We start from the raw sequence: 18,982 nt of genomic DNA on the forward strand, positions 1-18,982 counted from the left end.
TCTCTTAACTACTCTTAATAAGCTAAAGTGAATTAGTTTAGGATGTCTAGCCGTTTGCAAGCATCACAATAGCCCCAACCACAAGCACTACATGCACTCAATAAAGCTGCCGCTTGGCAAGGTTCAGAACAGACGCCCCAGTGAGATTATCGGGTGTCAACTTCCATCTGGCATTTGTCAAAGCTGGGGAAAAAAAAAAGGCAGTTCTTATCAGATCTCCAAATAAAAGGAGCACTTCCACTTCATGTGGTAGCAACTGGAAAAATTTCTTTTGTGTTTGAAGCTTTAAAAATATCTTGCCCTTGAGGCTGGCTAAGTCTGTTCAGTGCTTCGAGACCCCTTTCCCATACAAAGGTAATAAAGCTAAGCTTATGGTTACAGAAATTCCCAGCACATAAAAATTACAGGAAGCTGTTGCTAAGTAATATTTCTACCTAAGTAAACATCACAAAACGTTTCCCACGCACACCTCTGAACTTTGTTATTCAAACCTGCCTTGAAGATGTTCATAGTTGCAGAATTTCTTCTGGCACCGGTCTCTTCAAAAGCACTCGGTGCTATTTCACAGCAGCTGAAAGACATTTCAGTCTGAGCAATTTTTTTCTGAGTGCTTTGTGGTGTTGCTTGTACTAGGAAACAAAGCAAGCGACTACAGCTACTCTTCAGTTCCTTACCTGTCCCCTACCTGTCCCAGAATTTTCCCTGGATAAGTCACAGGAAAATTAAAGAGAGATTCTGTTGTACCCCTAGTGTCCAGACTGCTTCCCCAACATCACAAAAAAATCCGGACAAACATTATTATTTTCCTACGGTACCTTTCTTTAGCAGCTCCTTCGCATGGCAATTACTTCAGACTGTCAGCCCTTCTACCAGCTCTGTTTTACCGTCCTCTTCAATTGGCCCAATGGTTTCATATACTTTCCACTTTCTTTTCAAGAGGTTAATATTTTGCAACAAATTCTAATTCTCTCACTAACTGAGAGACACAACTTTTGTTTTTATCGCATAAAGCAAGATAATAGACTGAAGAAAGAGTCTATCTACAAACCTGAAATGGCCCACATTCTTAGTAACTCAAACTTCCTGGTAGCGTGAAGTCCCAAGATCAAGAAGATAACAGGCTCCTACAAAGGTTTCATTCAGGATGAATAGAGAACTTGAATTTCATCATATCATCTAAGGAACGAAGCCCGTATTTCAGATAGTCATCCTTATATTCCAGAAACACGGCCCTTCACCAAGGGACTGTCCGATATTGCAGAACATTTTCCTGTTCATTTTTATTTTGCCATTCCACTTTTCCTTCCTATCGCCTTACTCCACCTCCAGATGACCCAATATGCAAGTAAGAGGCTGAACCCGCCTTTATAATTAGACTGTCAAAACATCAGACTGCTTCAAATTATGTATGGACAGAGAAGACTGACTGCAAAGAGAATTGGCAGGAAATCCTCTTTCAGAGGGAATTGTTCCTTCCGCAAGTGGAGTGACAGACATATAGCATTTTTATTACATAAAAAAAAATGTGGAAAAAAATGCAGAATATGAAAATCATGTTTGGCAGATCTAGACTGAGGTCTAGGACGTGGCATTTCCAGCATTTTTGTTGTCTGCATTCTTCAGCAAAGATGCTCTCTGTATGAACATGCTGCACCGAACCAAGAACTATGTTTTTACAGCAATAAAAGTAAGTACGTATGTAAAAAAAACCCTTGTAAAAACATGGGCTGAAAAGGTACAAAACCTCCAGAACAGGAACAGCAGTTGGCTGCCATAAACAGCACAAGGCTAGACCCAAATTCCAAACAGACTACATTATTTCCCTCCCTTCCTACCCAAAATATAACATGAGTTGGCCTTAATTGAACCGACTTGCTTTTCACAGCAATACGAGTAATTTCGAAAAAAGAAAAGAAAACTTTCGGGAAACACATCCTGACCAATCTCAGTCTATGGTATATCCACCTACACATCTTTGCACTCAGACACAGATTCCTCAATATTGAAACTGTTTTTTCAAACCATGCAGCTGCCCACAAATCATTTCAGTTCCTCCCAAGCAGTTTCATCCACAACCTTAGCTCTAACGTCTGTAAGAAAATCCTTTACTTTGTTGTCTTGAACATGTTATCACCAACTGAAAAAATTTCTGGGCTGGAGTTATAGCTGCAAGGATGATTCAGAGACTTGGGTGTGTGCCTCAGAGATAATTATACGCTATAACTGAAAGTTAGTTTTGGAGTTAACTGGGATATCTGTGCTGATTAAAATAAATAAATACCAAAGACGCATGATCAATATGAGATGTGGCAGGGATAACGTGAAGGAAGCAGGCACAGGAAGGTCAGGGACTGGTGTGGAAGAGATGGGGGACAGACCCCACTCCAACCCCAGCCGTTACCATCTCCCTTCCCACCCACACGAGACCTTTCTGTGACATCTTCCAGCCTTCCCACACGTGCTCTCTCCAACTTCTTGCCCATCTCCTAATTTTCTCCGGCAAGACTCAAAGCTTAGCAGGCTGGAAAAGCTTGCCAGTAGGGACTTGTCTCTGTCAATTGACACGCGGTCTGTAACATCAAAACAATCAATATTTACATATTCTTTAAGGATTTTTTCCGGCAGACAAAACAGCAAACAGAATATCCTGACCCACAGTCCCAGGGCAGCAGTGCTATCCAGCAGCGCTATCAGTTTAGACAGCAACAACTTCCCACCCAGAGATGCAAACCAAACAACAGCAAACAGGAGATTCCACACCAAGTTTTATGGAACAAACTAGGGGTACAAATAACCCGCGTTAAAACAAACAACACACAAAACCACACTTCCCCCAAGAAAGTTATACTGAAATGGCTACATTTCATTCCAGCATTGGCTAAAAGACAAAGAGCAAAAATAAAAGAGGGGAATGCTCTTAAAACCAGAGAGATGGGAGACTTCAGCACAGCATTAGCTGCTGAAGGTTTCCAGATAAGCTGGAAAAATGCAGAGGGAAAGATTTCATGACATTAATACCCTCAGTACTGGGAGTTGCTATGAGGCTCTTCAGGCTAAGGAAAGCCAAAGTACAATTCACACAAGCTTATAATAATCTTGACAAAACAATTACACACGCTAAGGATACGTTACGGCTGGCACGAGAACAGAGAACACAGCGATTCCACCAACAGGTTCACTAAATAAATGTCACTTAATCTCTACCATAGTCACTAGCGTGTGTTGGAAGTCTAAATACTCAAAAAAGTCTAAAAAGTCTAAAAGACTACTCAAGCTGCTAAAATAACTTCAGAAGCATACAGGCAGGTGTCACAAGGCACAATGTAATACAGATATCAGCTTGTTGAGGACACCAGCTACCAATAAATAAAAGTACAAATCTTAGCATTCAAAACAAAGATAAGCGTGGCTTGTTAAGTGGTTTTCAAAACGCATACCAGTTACAGCCAAAATATGGAGGAGAGCACTTCTCTAAATCTTCTACGAAGAGAACAGAAAACCAGATGAGAGCATCTGTATATAATCACTATTGAAATCATTTTCAAATTTCAATTTCAAAGTCAAAGGGATTTACTAGCTTGGCTTCCTTAAGCAACTAAGCTAAGAGAGTGCATGACGCTGTACGGGCATCCTCCAACAAATTTAGCTGAATTTGTACGAGAGGCTCAGGAGCTGAGATTTCTGCCCCTATGGTAAAATATTACATTCCTGCAGGTTTCATGGAAATAGGCAGTCGTATAAAGGAGAGACACCATACATTCCAGTCTGCTGCAGCACAGCCCCAGAAAATTCACAGAAATGAGGGACATTATGAATGGTCTAGCCACAGAAGAAGTTTCGGTTAGATCTTTAATCTTACGAAATAGCAGAAAACATAAAACACGGATGCGTAAGAAAGCGGGTTTCAGTGCTGACAACAACTGAATATGAAAGAGTTTCTAAACTAAAATGCTTTATAACCTTATTTTTCATTTTAAAAAAGGAACACACATACACGCTTGCATCTTCTTGCTCATACCCTGTTATTCTGGCGACAAAAAATAACCACTTTCTTTAAAAGGAAGCTAGACGATTTTGGGGTGAGGAGTAGCAGAGGGGAAACCACATTAATTTCATTAGTTTATGCATACTGGTAGGAATTCCTTCTCAAATTTGGCACTTAGCACTCAGAGTTGCCCTTTAAAGCTTGGCAAGAAATTCTCTCCAGCCCGCAAGTTTCCTTATTTCGTCTTAGGACACACTGCTTCATTTGGATGCACTACCTCCAGAAAGACAGACAACTCTAAATGTGTCGGTTTTACCTCAATTCACTTGCTCCCCGTCGTCAGATTTAACACAAATCAAAGTAAATAATAATTAAAACTAAACTTAAGGTCAGTTCCAAGTCTGGAAAAACCAAATCTGTATGAAATTAAAAGCAACCCTAATACAGTTTAAGAACTGGAGTTCGGGGGTTGCAACAGCAGCTAACTTTCTGAACATACCTTCCCCCCGAACCAAAACCCCAGGCTCAAAGCCCAGTTATTTTGCCCTCCCCAGGACTCCTGCTCCGGGCAACCCCCGTCCAGGTCCTCTCTCCTCCTTCTTCTTTTCTCTTCAGGTCTGACTTGGCTTCCAGCTTCTTACTCTGTGCAAACGTTGCTCACTCATCCACATATCTTACATCTTTTTATGGCAGGAAGGTTTCAATAAAAATGTAATTGCACCTTTCTAGAGTCGGGCTTATTCCATGAAGACTTTTCCGCGCCGTTCCATTTCCGCCTGCTGCAGCCTTGCAGTCAATCTGGACTTTTAACCCCCCACCCAAGCCCAACAGAGATACTAATACCACTATTATACAAGATACCAGTTGCACTCACAGTCTGTTAAACTTGTGAGCTCTGGGTAGTCCCTAACTTTCCAGAGAAACCAAACAGAACTTTTTTGGATACATTATTCACATAGGTGAAAGAACTGCTAAAACAGCCCCATCCCAAAGGTTCTCTCTTTACCTGTGTAAAGCAAATTTTGAGCCTCGCTTTTAGGAACCTGTGCTTAAAGGTAGCAACTAATAGGTACCTATTAGCTCTCCAATAGATCTGACAGGTTAAAAATTGACAGCAAAACCACAGCTGACATACATCACTCCGCAGACTCACCTCTCTGACAGCGATCGTGGGTCCAGCAGCGTTCAATGAAAATGCCATTTATCACAGTAGGCGGACAGTTGCTCTTCCCTTTCACAGTTCCCGGACACACATCTCCACACTCTTCTTTGTCATCCTTGTTGGCCACGATGTAATTATCTTCTACAGAATCCAAAATCCTTGACCAGTCGATGGTGGACAAGTAACATAATTCGTTGTTCTTCTCAATCCGCACAGCGCCGCGAGTAATGTTCATCAGGTTATAGAGGCCGATCTCTTTCAGGTGAACCATCTCAAAAATGACTAGTGCGTAGTTAAAAAACAGGTGAGTTCCTCGAATCACAGTGAGGTTAGGGAAAAGTCCCTTTAAACTCTCCAGGCCGTACACACGAAAAAGAAGCAAGTAGTCTGTAATCATAGTCAGTTTAGGAAAGCTGAGCTCGCGGAAATCTTCAGGCTTGGTTTTAAACATCAGCAATATTTGCAAGTGGCCCTCAATCACAGTGCAGTTCTCAAGCATGTTCAGCCGGGTCAGATTGTTGCGGATGTCCATGCTTCTGCAAACTGGAAGGCAAAGAACGATGTTATTTATTCATTTAAGACAAGGTAACTGGTTTAGTTTTCTAAATACACAGTTTTGTCCAACCGCACCATAATAGCTACGCTCAGAAGTCACGACTAGGTCCTCTTCAGTAAAGCACGCTTTAAGTGTTAAGAAATATACTGTGGGGAACATTCCCTGGTATACGATTACAAAATAAGACTGAAAGAGTATTTCATAATTTTTTCTGCCATCTTGAGTTTCTGGATATTCCCTCTATCACGACTGCAGTTGTAACACCAGTCCTTAGACGTCATTTAGCATTTACAAAAGTAAGAGATGTCTATGCAACTGAGTCTGTTTTCTTTAGATAGTTGCCAGCGCCACACCTACCTCATCTCAGATTGTGCAATTAATGCCACTGGATTAGAGGGAGTAATTTAGAATGGTTGCAGGGAGGGGAAGATAGGAAAAGAATAATGGCTAGGAAATGGTAGTGCTTCGGAAGAGAGCAGAAAAACCTGGAAATACACACATGTAAGATAGAGCCCACACTCTTGCCCAGACCTTGCTGACAGGAGTCATTTACTACACTAGTAATTTTTTGCCCTAAGCATTCTTTTCAGGTTAGGTGTTTGGGCTTTTTTGTTTTTATTTTCTCAAGGTTGCAAATTCCCCTGCCTTGACTATCTGGATAGTTTATTTAGTAGAACCAGTAACCCAAAGAACTGGCAAAGCAAACAATTACATGAAGCGTAAATTAGAAGGTAAACAGAATAATATGAATCCAGGCACCAGCAAAAGGAAAAGACAGGAAGCAAAAAGATTGAATAGGGAAATATTTTTTTAACTCTAAGCACAGGTAAGAAATCAAGAAGGAAATTTAGAGCACCACGCCTGTATAGCACAACAAAAGTCCCAGTGATAACCCTTTTAAAACCAAACTTCACAGAAATATACAGCCAGACCTTAATGTTCAAGGGAGAAGCTTGTGGAAAGGCAAGCCTGCCTGGCAATACAATGGTGTAAAAAAACCAACCGTTTCCCTGTCCTGCCCAGGTGGATTCTTTTTTTTTTTTTTTTTTTTGGTAAGACTGCGTCCTCTTTAAGGATTCTCTCTTTTGAATACAGCTGAGACACCCCTGCCCCCCCACCTTAAGAATTAAAAGCACAGCATCTTTACTCTTTTGTCACTGTAAAGTTCACCAACTATAAAATTACCATGTCACAGCTTCAAGAAATCACCCAGCAATAATCAGGCCTTACAAAATTGATGTAGAGACAGATGTTTAATAGTTACAATTATCTGACTCCTCACGATTTTACAGACTGCTGCTGTGTGGGTTAAAAATAAATTCCATGCAAACGACTTAATGATTATTCAAAAATTTGCTCCACCGCAATAGAAAAAATAAATCTGGCAACACTAATATAGGATTTGGAGCAATGTTATTGCCCAATGGGATTTTTTGGCACTATATCCAAGTTGTTTCATAAATTGCTTTCTGGAAGAAAAAGCTAATTCACACAGTGCCTCAAAGATCAAGGATGTACTTCTCAAAAGTGGGAAAGGAAATCTGATGACCAACTAGCAGCAACCTCGTTGCCCCATGAAAAACTGCAGCCAAACTGGAAGCAAGCCAGAAAGCTGACTTGCTGCACATCCCAATCGTGGGCTAAAAGAACTGGGAGAGCAACAGATTCAGTTTAAGTACTCTAAATATTTACTTTAAATAATTAAGATGGGTATTTCCAAGGAAGCAAGTGTGTGACAAGGCAGGCCAGTGGTTTCTTCGTGAAAAGAGAAACAACAGAAGGACAAACAAAACTCAAACACTGAAATTCAAAGTACAAGTCACCAGTGCAGCTAAAATTATCTGATAAATTCAAAATCCAACGTCTTTGTTCTTGCTTACTGCTTGCTGAGCACACAGGCAAAATACAGCACGCTGAGGTGGTACCCACAACCATACTGCATCACAGTATAAAGTACTACCTAGAGCCATTTCAATGTATACAGCTGACCTTAAGCAAAAAGGAAAGGTCAAAAAATACAGCTCAACTCTACAGATAAAGAATTACTTTCATGAGTAAAAGTTCTAGGCTTTTATTGTGGCTCAAGGCCACAAAATGCATCTATACACTCAGAATAATTACCCGCATCTTTCATCATTTCAACTAGAATTAGGTAAGTCACTAGAAATTGGCCACAAGCTGGCCCCCAGACAACCCCTTAATCCACACAGCTATCCCTGCTCCGAGAGCACGGCTAAGAGGAGACAGGTGAAGCTTGGGACTAAACAGCAAAGCATTTTGAAGTGCTAAATAATCATCTAAATCTCCCAGAGCTGGACGTACACATCCACAATCCATCAGTTGTTTGCATTTTGGAAATATTTTTGTATTTTTCACCAGCTCTCATACAGAATGCATTATTTGTAATTAGTGCTGCCAGCACAGACCAGACAGGAGATTCCACACATCCTGGCAAACCAGGATGTGACCCGAGTTATTCAAACCCTGCTGCTTTCAAAGCTGAGCAACAGCAATGTAATAAACCGGCACATTGTCTGCTGTGCTTAAGGGCTTCCAATACTGGGAGCTTCTGCACAAGTCCTGTTGACGGAGGCAATGTCAGACGCTGATGTGAGTCTGGTATAGAAACTTAGGAGGACTTTAAAACAAATTAGAGGTTTGTTTCTGAAATAAACAATTGAATAAAAGGCTAATATAATTGTAAATCCACAAAGATTAAAAGCGTTTATACAGATTTTTCCACATTTAGAGAAAATCACGCTCAAGAACTATTTCTCATGTTCTGCTTCTGTTTAGTTTTTAAGTGATAAATACCACCACGGTACCCGAGCTCCTTTTTTTTTACCACCTCAAGGATCAAGGAGAATAATAAGGAATTAAGAATATCCAAAACAAAACATGCTTTTTTGTTGGAGGGTTCTCGATCTTTTCAAGCTTTTGAATTCTCTTCAGCAGTTTGTATCTTCTGTTCATGCAGCAGCTGCTTCAGTCAGCCCATAAATTTATTGTTACCAAGACAACAAGAAGCAGTTTTAAGCAAAGTAATAAGCGTTTTTTCACAGCTTCTCTCGATAGTATTTCTTCTGCAGGGACAGGGGGATTAATCAACAATTCAGTACGAAGGCTAGGCAGGTTTGCTTCCAGAAGAAGGAGAGCCAAGTTGAGCAGTCAATTATAAGACAGACAACCTGGTTTCAAAAAACATATAAATTAGCTTTCAGGGAAATAAAAATCTCAAATTGATTCTCCAGTAGTAGGCACAAAGCTATTCCCGTTCAAACTACTGGCAAAATCTCTACTAAATGTAAATTCCTAGGTTTCAGCAGAAACAGGCTCCATGTCCACCAGCAGAGCGTTACACTGCCAGAGAGGAAACGCTCCTCCATCTCTAGTTACCAAGCTATTCAAAGTAACTTAAAAAAAATAAAATCATTATAGACATGTTTCATCAGACCCCCAAGAAAAAAGTTGCAAGGCATGCTTTTTAAAAACAAACAAAAAAATCCCCAGATGCCAAAGCCTCTTGAACAAACTAGTTTGGTAACAACCTTAAAGTACTGAATGAAGAAACTAGATCTGATGTCAGAGGTTAGTTTTCAAGATAGAGTCTAACAGGGGAATAGCTGGAACTTAAGCCTTGTTTAGAGTAAACTATGTGGATACCAAACCTTAATGATTCACTGCTTCAGAGCTCTGGCTCTTTAACAATCAAGACCAGGATAATGTAGCATTGCACAGAAAGATCACAAACCATTTAAGATAATTATTAGTTAATTCCCCATTTTTATAGTGTTTGCTGCCTACTTGAATAAACAAATTATTTAAGAAAAATTACACTCACTTTGGCCAAGTCAAAAGCTTTGCGATGCTATATAAGGCTGACTTTTAGAAGTGGTATTAAGAACTCGGAAAAGGGCTTTCGGATGTTTCTTGGGATAACTGCTGAGATAGGAAAATGTCCTGTTAAGTGACAGGTTAGTAGAAGGGACTGTAAGAGAGCTTCTAGCCTACTGTAGCAATAGTATAATAAACAAAAATATCCAATTGTGAAATATTAATTTTTAAACTTCAATTTTCCACCTCAGCCATTTAGATCTGAGCAATGAAGAAAACTGAGATATGGACTCAAAAGGGAGCCCGCTATAAACCTCCAGCCCCCTCAGGTAACATCTCAGATGCCTGTTATCCTTCAATACTCAAGACAGCGCTGCTGAACTGAGGGCAAACCTCTCACAGAGGTCGCTTTCTTTAATGCCAAAAGCATATATAGCCTCACAGGCTGGCCTATAAAGCCTGGTTTGCTATATCATTACGCTCTCCTCATTCAGTTCAAAACATAAACAGAAAACACGACTCATACTGCTATGCTTCCCATGCAAACATAAAAGGCAGTGAAGCGATAGCATCCCAGGACCAGGGGAGATCACTCAGGGTAACGGGCAGAAGTCAATGCTAACAGAGCTTAAGATCCTCATGACTTCAAAGGGAGCAGGAACAGGTTTTACACGTTGCCAGTATCAACACAATTTATATTCCGCAAGACAGTCACCCCAAAATTGACCTCCAGAAAGCTTATGGGTTTTACAGACTATTCAGAGAGACGGTTAGTGTGCTACCTCTCTTCAAAATAGCAAGAGGACTCACTGGGGTAGCTGATAGACGCAGTTGCTGCCTAGTTTTGATGCAGCCCCGCCCTGCCGCACTTACTCTACTTCATACTCTCAGGACCAAAATTTCATTGCAGACCGAGTCTCCCAACACCAAAAAATTAACATAGGGTTCAGGTGGAACAAGGGACCAGTTTCTTAATGAGTTTACGAGCACAAAAAAATCTGTATGAGCCAGAAATAATAATTAAGCAGCAAATTATTTTAAAAGGCTATTACTACAGAAACACCAAGTGAAATTCGTCCCACCTGATGATTTAGGTAAAGAGATCTCAGCTAGATTTCTAACTCCCACTGTCAGCCGTAGCCAATGGAGTACACGTGCAGCGCCCAAATTTAGGTGAAGAGTTTAGAAGGGGAGGAAGCGTACTCTAAACTCTAGTGACTGTATTAATTAGTTTTCTATTAATCACAAAAGAAGCCCAAAGTAAGTTGGTAGATGCCTAGAACTAGGTGAGGTAAATCCCATCCTAAATACCACAGCTAATGAATTGACGTGCATGAGTCACGTGTGAGATTTATTTCAAGAAGTTGCATTATGTTTACACAGCGACAAAACAAACACACAAACCTGTTTTTCTTCACAAAACAAGATATATGTATCTTCATTTTATGCGCAGGTCAGGTCTCCTTTCCTTAACCCTTGCTTCTACTCCTCTCAGTAACTTCTGAACTCACCAACTAACTTCAGCCACATGTCAAAGAGGAAGAGAGTTCTCATTCCTAAAAGACTCATGAAAATTGGGGATGGCTTAAGGAGGAGAAATTCAGCATCTCTATCCAAAGGATACTTTAAGCGTGAACTCAAACCACCCACCCAGCTTGCCTACCTACACACACACTATGTGCTGCTTTCCCCCAGCCTCTTACCTGACGTCTAAAAGAAGTAAAGGGAAGAGAAAGATACGGGGCACCAGCAAAACTACGTACGGTTGGGCTCAGAGATGGGGGGAATATTGTCACTGGAGAGCGGCGTTATCACGGGGCATGTTTGTACAGAATGCAGGACACAGATCTCCAAGAAAGCAGGCTTCATTAGCTCCGTTGCTCAGGGAACAACTTGTTTGCTTATGCAACTATTGTACGTGCATTTACCCTTCGAGCCACGCTGATGCAGGCCTTCGCGTTAGCGTGTTGTTTTCCATCCGCACTGTAGTGCTGTGTGATCTAATCATTCTCAGAAAATGGAGTCAAACATCAAAGTAGCTGAAAACCTTTTGAATTAGGGACCTTATCGTCCAAATTGTATGCAAAATACTTTACAACGTATTTGCGCTGCATGAATGATATAAAAATATTCCACCCCAGACTCTGCTTTGACATCTTGTGCATTGCTCCTGTTTCTCCATCCATGACTTGTAGAGCCTATTTTCCTACCATGCAGCAATACAGCAAAGATTCGGGAGTTAAGATCATAAACACACTTGCAACCCAAAAAGCAAATATGATTTAAATAGGAAGCTTCGGTGTAGTAGTAATAATAACGTTTTCAAATTAGGAACTGCTGGACTAAATGTGTATACATATTTATTATTAGTGCTGTATGTCAACTACCTTTTCCATTTCTCTATTGGTAACGGGCAGGTTTGTACATGCTTGCCAGCTGGAACTTACCCTCCCAAGTTAAAACCATGCCACTGGTGTCTTTTAAGGCTTCTAACGTAAAAACATGTATGAAAAAGAAACTGGGGTATTTCTGAAATACATAACTTGTCCGAATGCTGGAAGAAAGAGGCTGTCTTAAGGTACATCCTGCTTTATTCCCTGAATACCACACACATCTCAAAAACGCCCATCGTTGCATTGTCTGCACTTGAACCAGATATCTTGCCATTGCCTTTTCCAATGGGAAAGCTAACAGGTAGACTATAGCGTTGTCCATGGGACAGACAATTTACATATCCAGTTAGCTCTCTTTAAATAAATACTTCCCTTTTATTAAAAAACATCAGTAAACATAATCCAAAATTAAAACCTCTAACTAGAAGAATTTCCTAGGCAAGTCTGTTTAACGTAACCCATCAAAACAGCTCGTGAGGCGTAAACTCGCGTCAGCCGTGGATTTAACAAGTTTGCCACCTCCGACACAACACCTTGATACCTCTATCTCGTATTTTACAAGACCCTGTTTAAACACCGGTCCCTACCTCCAAGCTTCATCCCCCTTTAACACCCGTGGATGTAGAAGACTACCTAAAAGTATTCCTGTGGTCAAAGACAAAACCTCCCCACTCTGCGGCTATGCCAGACGGAGAGCCGCCTGACAGGAGAGCCGCTTCGAAGCCAGCCGAGGGGAGCGGTGCCGGGGCGCTGCAGCCACCGCTTTCCCAGCAGCGGGGCCGGGGCGGGGGCCGTGCCCTTCCTCGCACCGAGCCCCGGCGGAGCGGCCCCCTCCCCGGCACCGTTACACCCTCGCCCCGGCCTCAAAGCCCGGTGGAGGGAGAGACCCGGAGGATCAGGACGCGGCGGTGAGCACATCCCCAGGCGAACCGGGGGAGCACAGACCTTCCCGGTACCGTCCCAGCTCCAATCTGGGCCGCCGCCGAGCCCTCCCTCACGTCCCGCTCTGCCCCGCCGCGGTTTGGGGCGGAAAACGCCGAACCCAGGGATGAAGGTGACCCGAGCCGCTCCACACCGGAGGGCTGCGGGCCCCGCTCCCCCGCACCGCAGGCCCCGGCCGAGCCGCCACAGGCGCGGCCTGGCGCGGCGGCCGGCCCCCCCCGCCCCGAGCAGGTACAAAGGGTAAGCGCGGCGGGGCCGGGCCGCCCCGCGCCGCCCGCCTCGCCCCCTCACGGCGCGGGGCCGCGGCCCGCCGCCGCCCGGGCCCCGCCGCGCCACCTGCGCCAGCGCCCCGCCGCCCGCCTAGGCCGCGCCCCCGGCCCCTACTCACTCTCCCCGCGGCTCCGGCCGCACCAGGCCGCCAGCACCACGGCCACGGCCAGCGCCGCCGCCGCCGCCACCGCTCTCGGTCCCATGCCCGCGTCGTTGGAGCCGCCGCAGCTCGGCGCGTCCCGGCGGGGGCGAATCAGAGGCCGTGGGGCGGGCGCGGGGGCCGGGCCCGGCTTCGCATCGTCGGTAAGAGACCCGGAGAGGTGCCGCGGCCCCCTTTATAGCGCCCGGCCGCCGGCCCAGGAAGCGGGGCGCCCGGCCCCTCCCTGCCCCGCGGTGTCGGCCCCGGCGGCCCCTTCCAGCGCAGGCCGGGCTGGCGGCTGCCTCCCTGGCCAGTAAACAAGGGGCTGCCCCCGTCAGCTGGGAGCGGAGCGGGGCGGCGGCAAGAGGCGGCGCGGAGCCGGGCAGGGGACGGGACGGGCCGGGGGAGGGGAGGGGCGGCGGCATCCACCTGCCGGGGGCGGCCCGCTGAGGCGGCCCCGGGCCCCGGCGTAGGGAAGCGGCCGGGGGAGGCCGGGACGATTCCTGCGAGCTTTGGCCTGCTGTAAAACCCGCTGGAGGGAGAGCTGCCCGAGGGAGCTCTTTCGGCCTCGGTGGCTTTGAGCCAGTAAAACGGATACGCTGAGGCGCGCTGCGGGGCGGCTTGCTGTCCCCATGGCCTAAAGCCCAGCCTGAGCGCGGGGCTGCTGCCCGAACTGTGGCCGCTTCACTCCCGCTCCGTAGAGCACCTGGAGGGATGAAGTGCGCCAGAGAATCGCTAAAGGGAGCTTGGGAGTAGGGACCAAGCTACTGAACGGTACCGTTTTCGGTACCGAAGAGCCATTTCAAATTTCTGGTTATCTTTTTCCAGTGAGATTCAGCATTTGGTGCCTTTTCCTCCTTTTTTAATCATCTCTGCGTTGTAGTCGTGCTAAGCCACGACAGTACGTTTCCTGGCAACTTCCAGTAATTTTATCTGGCACTTGCTTTCACCCATTTCTGCAAGATACTGAGTTATAAACTGCTGAATAAAGCTTTTTTAATTCAAAAATACTCAGTAAATAGACGTTCTTCCTTCAAATCTTTCCCCCACCATCTTCAGCTTACAACAGATCTCACTTTTGTATTACATTTCTTGCTCAATGGGCCACTGGGCAGGCCAGTGGTTACCAGCAGGTCACTTAGCATTGGCTCCTTTTTCTAGACACTGAATTGCATTAAGGGAGTTTGCACTATTTTAAATACTTTGTGTTACTTTTCCATTTAAAGAATTGCCGCAGTTGTCACAGGGATATTACATAGCTGTGAATGGGAGGAGGACTGGTCTATGAAATCACGTCTATTTTGGTATGGTTCACTCCTCGACATTCTTTGAGGTTTCCTAGTTGGATGGGGTAAGGTCGATGGCCTGATTCTACTAAATCACCTGAGCGTAAGCAGTATTGGCTGTGATGGTACCTGCGTAACAATAACTGCATCTTAGCATTTGCAAGCTATTTAAATGCTTAGGTGAAAGGCCCTGCTTAAGTGGGGATGCTTTCTCTGTGATTATTATAGCACGAGAAGATGTCTCTCCGCACAGCACATTAGCTGTTGATTCAGCCTGTTGGTGCGTCGGAACTGCCATCATGGGAACAGGTTTTCCCCCACATTTCTGTTCTTGCTGCCATTTTCTCACATGTACGCTACTACTTACAACTCACGAGTGCAGAAGAGACTCAGAACCTAACTCATTTCTCTTCAGAGTATTTCAGGAAGTAAGGGCAGTTAAGGAATGGAAATAAACAACAAAACTATGTGTTCTCTGCTTGCAAATTAACTTTTATGCTTTATGACTACAGATTTTGCATAAAACAGATAGAGCCAACATCATCTAGACAGCTTGGGCTATGTGGAATTTATAGTGTGACTGTAATAGCAGCCTACTTTTGCTTACTCACTTATGTTCTTACTGCCTTTCATGTAATAATGATATCAGCTTACAGATTGGCGCAGGAGGATTAAAGGCTACAGATTTACTATCTTTCCCTAAAATACTATTTTTAGTTTCTAATTACTGATTAAGAACATCAGGGTGCAATCTTTCCAGCATCTTTCCCATACACTCACTGCTACATATTTATCATGCTACAGTACACTAGGTTTGCAATCAGATAAACCAACAGGAGCAATGTGGGCGCTAAGAAACTAAGCCAGCACCTGCTTACTCATTTTTTTTTCTAATAGCTGCACTGCAGGCTCTTCTCTAATTTCTGATTCAAGAAACTACTAAAATCACTAGTCTGATATATTAAATATGACTCCTTTCTTCGACAACATTCACATTTCTTTCTCACCTCCACAAGTGTTTCATGGTTTAGTTAAAGTAAGTTATCACTAAGCAGTGATAAGTGTCTGCTATGAACTGTGACACTTCCAAACTTCTGGGGTTCATTTCTGAATCCTCCTAAGAAAATTAATAGAGAGTCTTGAAATAGAACGTATCTACCTATTTGACCCCACAAATACTTTTTTTTTTGTTTTGGTCACCTCCTTACTTAAATGAATCTCTTAAGTATCAACTGCCAGGGAAGGCAAGGAAAATGGGTATGGAACTTTGAAATAATATTCTCTTTTCTGACCTTTAATGTTTTTTCTCTTTGATGCAGAAAATTATTATTACATACCTGAACAGCGTACACTTGCAGCTGGTAGAGGATATTCTTCGTATGTAGGACAAAATTTATAAAAATGTACATAAATTATCAGCCAGGTTACTGCATTTGGAAGGCAGTGATCTTTTGCTTTTTAAACTATTTAGAAAATTAGTGTGACAAAATTTTTATTGTACTTTCAGAGCTGGAACCCAAATGGTGGTCCCCCACTGTTATGTTTTCATGAAAACACACTTCAGTTTTTGTCATCTTTGGCATTTCAGCTGCAGTAATACACAGCAAAAGTGCTATATACTATACAGTATAAAAGCAGTACATCACAAGATAATGCAGTAAATTTACAGGCCCCATTAAAAGTCTTGTTCCTGTTGAAATCCCAAAAAAGAGCTGTCCCATGGATTCATCTTTGCTCTACAGTCACTTCATAGCTGCCAAGGATCACAGAACAGACTAAAAGGGTACAAAAAAGCCAGAGAAATAGCAATTTAAAGCTGTATGTCTACTGCCTCCTTATAAGAAGTGCACAATGTTTGTAGGGTCAGACAGGCCCTCCAAACAACGGCCTTCACCGTTTGGGAAAAAAAAAGAAAAAAATGCAGGCCCTTATCCCTCACTCATTAATGTAAATCTACAGAAACATAAAGGTGAAAATAGTCTAAGGCTATGGGCACATTGTTATCATGCCCAAAGCTATTTCAGATTATGTTCCTTTTACATGGCACATCTGGCATGGCTTCAAGTCCTGAAGAAGGACTTTGACATATATTGTCACCAAAAAAAAAAAATTTGGGGCCCAAACCTTGCACTTGTTTTTTGCTTTTGCATTCTATGTGCACTGGTCTATTGTGCACTGTGTAGCCCACACGGGCTGAAAAATATCTCTGGAACTGTCCCCCAAGTTTCCTTTTTTGTGAGACGGGAAACATGGAGTCATGCTGCTCTGCCCTACAAATGCCTTCATTTGAAACCAACCTAAGTGTGCCAACTTCCTAATCAGATCCCAGCTCCTCCAGATCAATGCTGCTAGGAACTGAAGTCCTTGGAAGCCACATCCCTAGAGGAGGAACCACCTTTGCACAAGCGAGTATGGCAGATGACTGTTAATCAGCTTGACGTTACTCCCTCCCTTCTGAAAGGTCTGAAACTGCCAGCTTTACCACCATTTTCATTTAGCTCTCCCCTGCTCAAGTTAACAAAGCTAAGACAGACTGAGCTGTTTAGACACCAAGAATACAGTTCTTCAAAGTCTTATCTCCAGGGCCTGCTGTCTGCAGCAGGGCCGTACACTGAACTCTACAGCGTTTGCACGCTGCCCTTGGAGCGCAGTCACATCCCTGCACTGACACAACTGCTTGGCTTCCCGATCACCGAGATACCGCGCTTGCTGCAAGCTTCATGTCTTGAAAATGAAATACATCTTCTTCTCATGAGATATACATTGGCACTAAACACACATGCAGAGGTCCGTGTTTGGGTGGGTTTTGGGTTGTTTGTTTTTAGCCATACAAAAGTAAAGTTCCCTGCTAATGAATCACTCCAGGAATATTCAAGAAACACAAAGCTTTGCGCCCAAAAGGAGCTTTAGAGAAGTTGACTCACCAAGACGGCATGTCGGTAGTAATTCTGTTTTAAGAACAAAACAGCTGAAAACCAGTTTAGTGAGCCAAAGCCACACAGCAAGCCAGAAGGCCGAACTGAGGGTCAGAATTCTCACATTCTGCTTCATCCACCGTTCAGTATGGCCTTTTCATAACAACAGGTTCCAACTGCCTGGGTCAATAGTTACCCCGTTGCTCAGGTTGCTCTATTTTTATTGATTTGTCAAACATACTTTCCTGCTCACAAGTTTCTCACCATGCAGTACGCACATTATTCAGCCTCCTGTCCTTTGAAGATGCAGAAGAGTTGCTGTTGAAGCCAACAATAGCTAAGTCTCTGCATCATTGGCAGGATGTTGCTGTAAAGGTTACAGAATTGACTTCTCGGTGACTAGACCTAAAGCCGAGAGTATGGGAGAGCTGACCTTGGAAAATTTATCTCATCCTGTTTGGAGTCACACAGAACCATTTGCCAAATCTTTTAATATAAAATATTTCACGTCATGAATTGACAAAGTTCCTTTCTTACCCTTCCTTCCGTCCACACCAAATCCGATAAGTGACTGCTCTCTTCTCGGCGGGAGAAAGCTCAGAGGATGAAGATCCGGTCACTTTACGTGCTAAGGACACAAGTCCCAGTTTTTGTACTGTTGAAACAGGAAACACTGTCAGATCCTTCTGGAGAATTCTATTGTTACATTAGCAAATACAACCTTCGCCGAAGGTGAAAATGGCAGAGGGCATCTCTCTGCCACATGCAGTTCAAAGAAACTGGAGATGAAGGATGCAAAGGAAATCACGGCTCTCCATGGCCTACTGCAGCGCTGCCTCGTTTTATCTTTTTTTGTCCAGTTTCTGGTTTTGTTCGGTTTGATTTTTGGATGTCACAGAGGCAGATGCAATATTGGACTTATTTCCATTCCTTGTCAGAACATTTTTGTTCTAATTCGGCACCAAACTTTCCAACTCAGAAGAACCTAGATTTTTCTGGATTGCTACAAGAACCACACGACAGTCAGCGTTCCCAACCTGTGTCTAGCGTGCGGGGCCCCGCTGCGACACATCCAGACAGATCTATGTCTGGCCTTCAGTCCTCTCCAGCCCTCTCATCCACCATTCTTTCCTACAGCTTCTCACAGTACACGTTCTCTATCAGCAGCCACGTGCGAGTTAGCAGCTGCAGCAGCGTCACTCTCTAATACATAGTATGGGCATGCCGCGCTCCAGGCGACCAACTGGCTACACCAGTTCTCATCTACAGCTCACCACCCCTACCCCCCTCTTTCCTTGTCTCTTTTTTATTCCTTTACACTAATGCACGTTTTTGCTGATCCAGAGTCAAATTTGAAGGGACTGCCCTCTAGGCAGCATAGGGGAGTTCAGCAAACCGTAACTGTATGCTCCACGCTGCTTTATCTCACGTTTTGCATTTTGGACAACGCAGAACTTCTAGTTCCCGTTTTGATAACCACTTTGTTCTGTAGCTAGGAGA

The 18,982-nt window shown here is 43.8% G+C and overlaps 1 protein-coding gene across 3 annotated transcripts in view; it reads right to left on the reverse strand.

Annotated features, from left to right (window-relative positions):
- The window catches only part of INSR (insulin receptor), a 56,152-nt gene extending 38,044 nt beyond the window's left edge, over positions 1–18,108 (reverse strand). Inside the window, exons 1-2 of one of the 3 annotated variants that reach the window (XM_075175132.1) lie at positions 18,020–18,108; positions 5,139–5,690 (exon numbers count right to left, since the gene is read on the reverse strand). In XM_075175132.1, the coding sequence (XP_075031233.1) occupies positions 5,139–5,679 (541 nt within the window). In that variant the 5' untranslated portion in view covers positions 5,680–5,690; positions 18,020–18,108. Of the gene's footprint in view, positions 1–5,138; positions 5,691–7,583; positions 7,654–13,260; positions 13,595–18,019 lie in introns of those variants that run through there. The other 2 variants (XM_075175130.1, XM_075175131.1) reach the window with 2 other exon arrangements.
- Positions 18,109–18,982: the final 874 nt, after the last annotated feature.

Source organism: Calonectris borealis, chromosome 28, assembly GCF_964195595.1.
Source record: "Calonectris borealis chromosome 28, bCalBor7.hap1.2, whole genome shotgun sequence".
Lineage (NCBI taxonomy): Eukaryota > Metazoa > Chordata > Aves > Procellariiformes > Procellariidae > Calonectris > Calonectris borealis.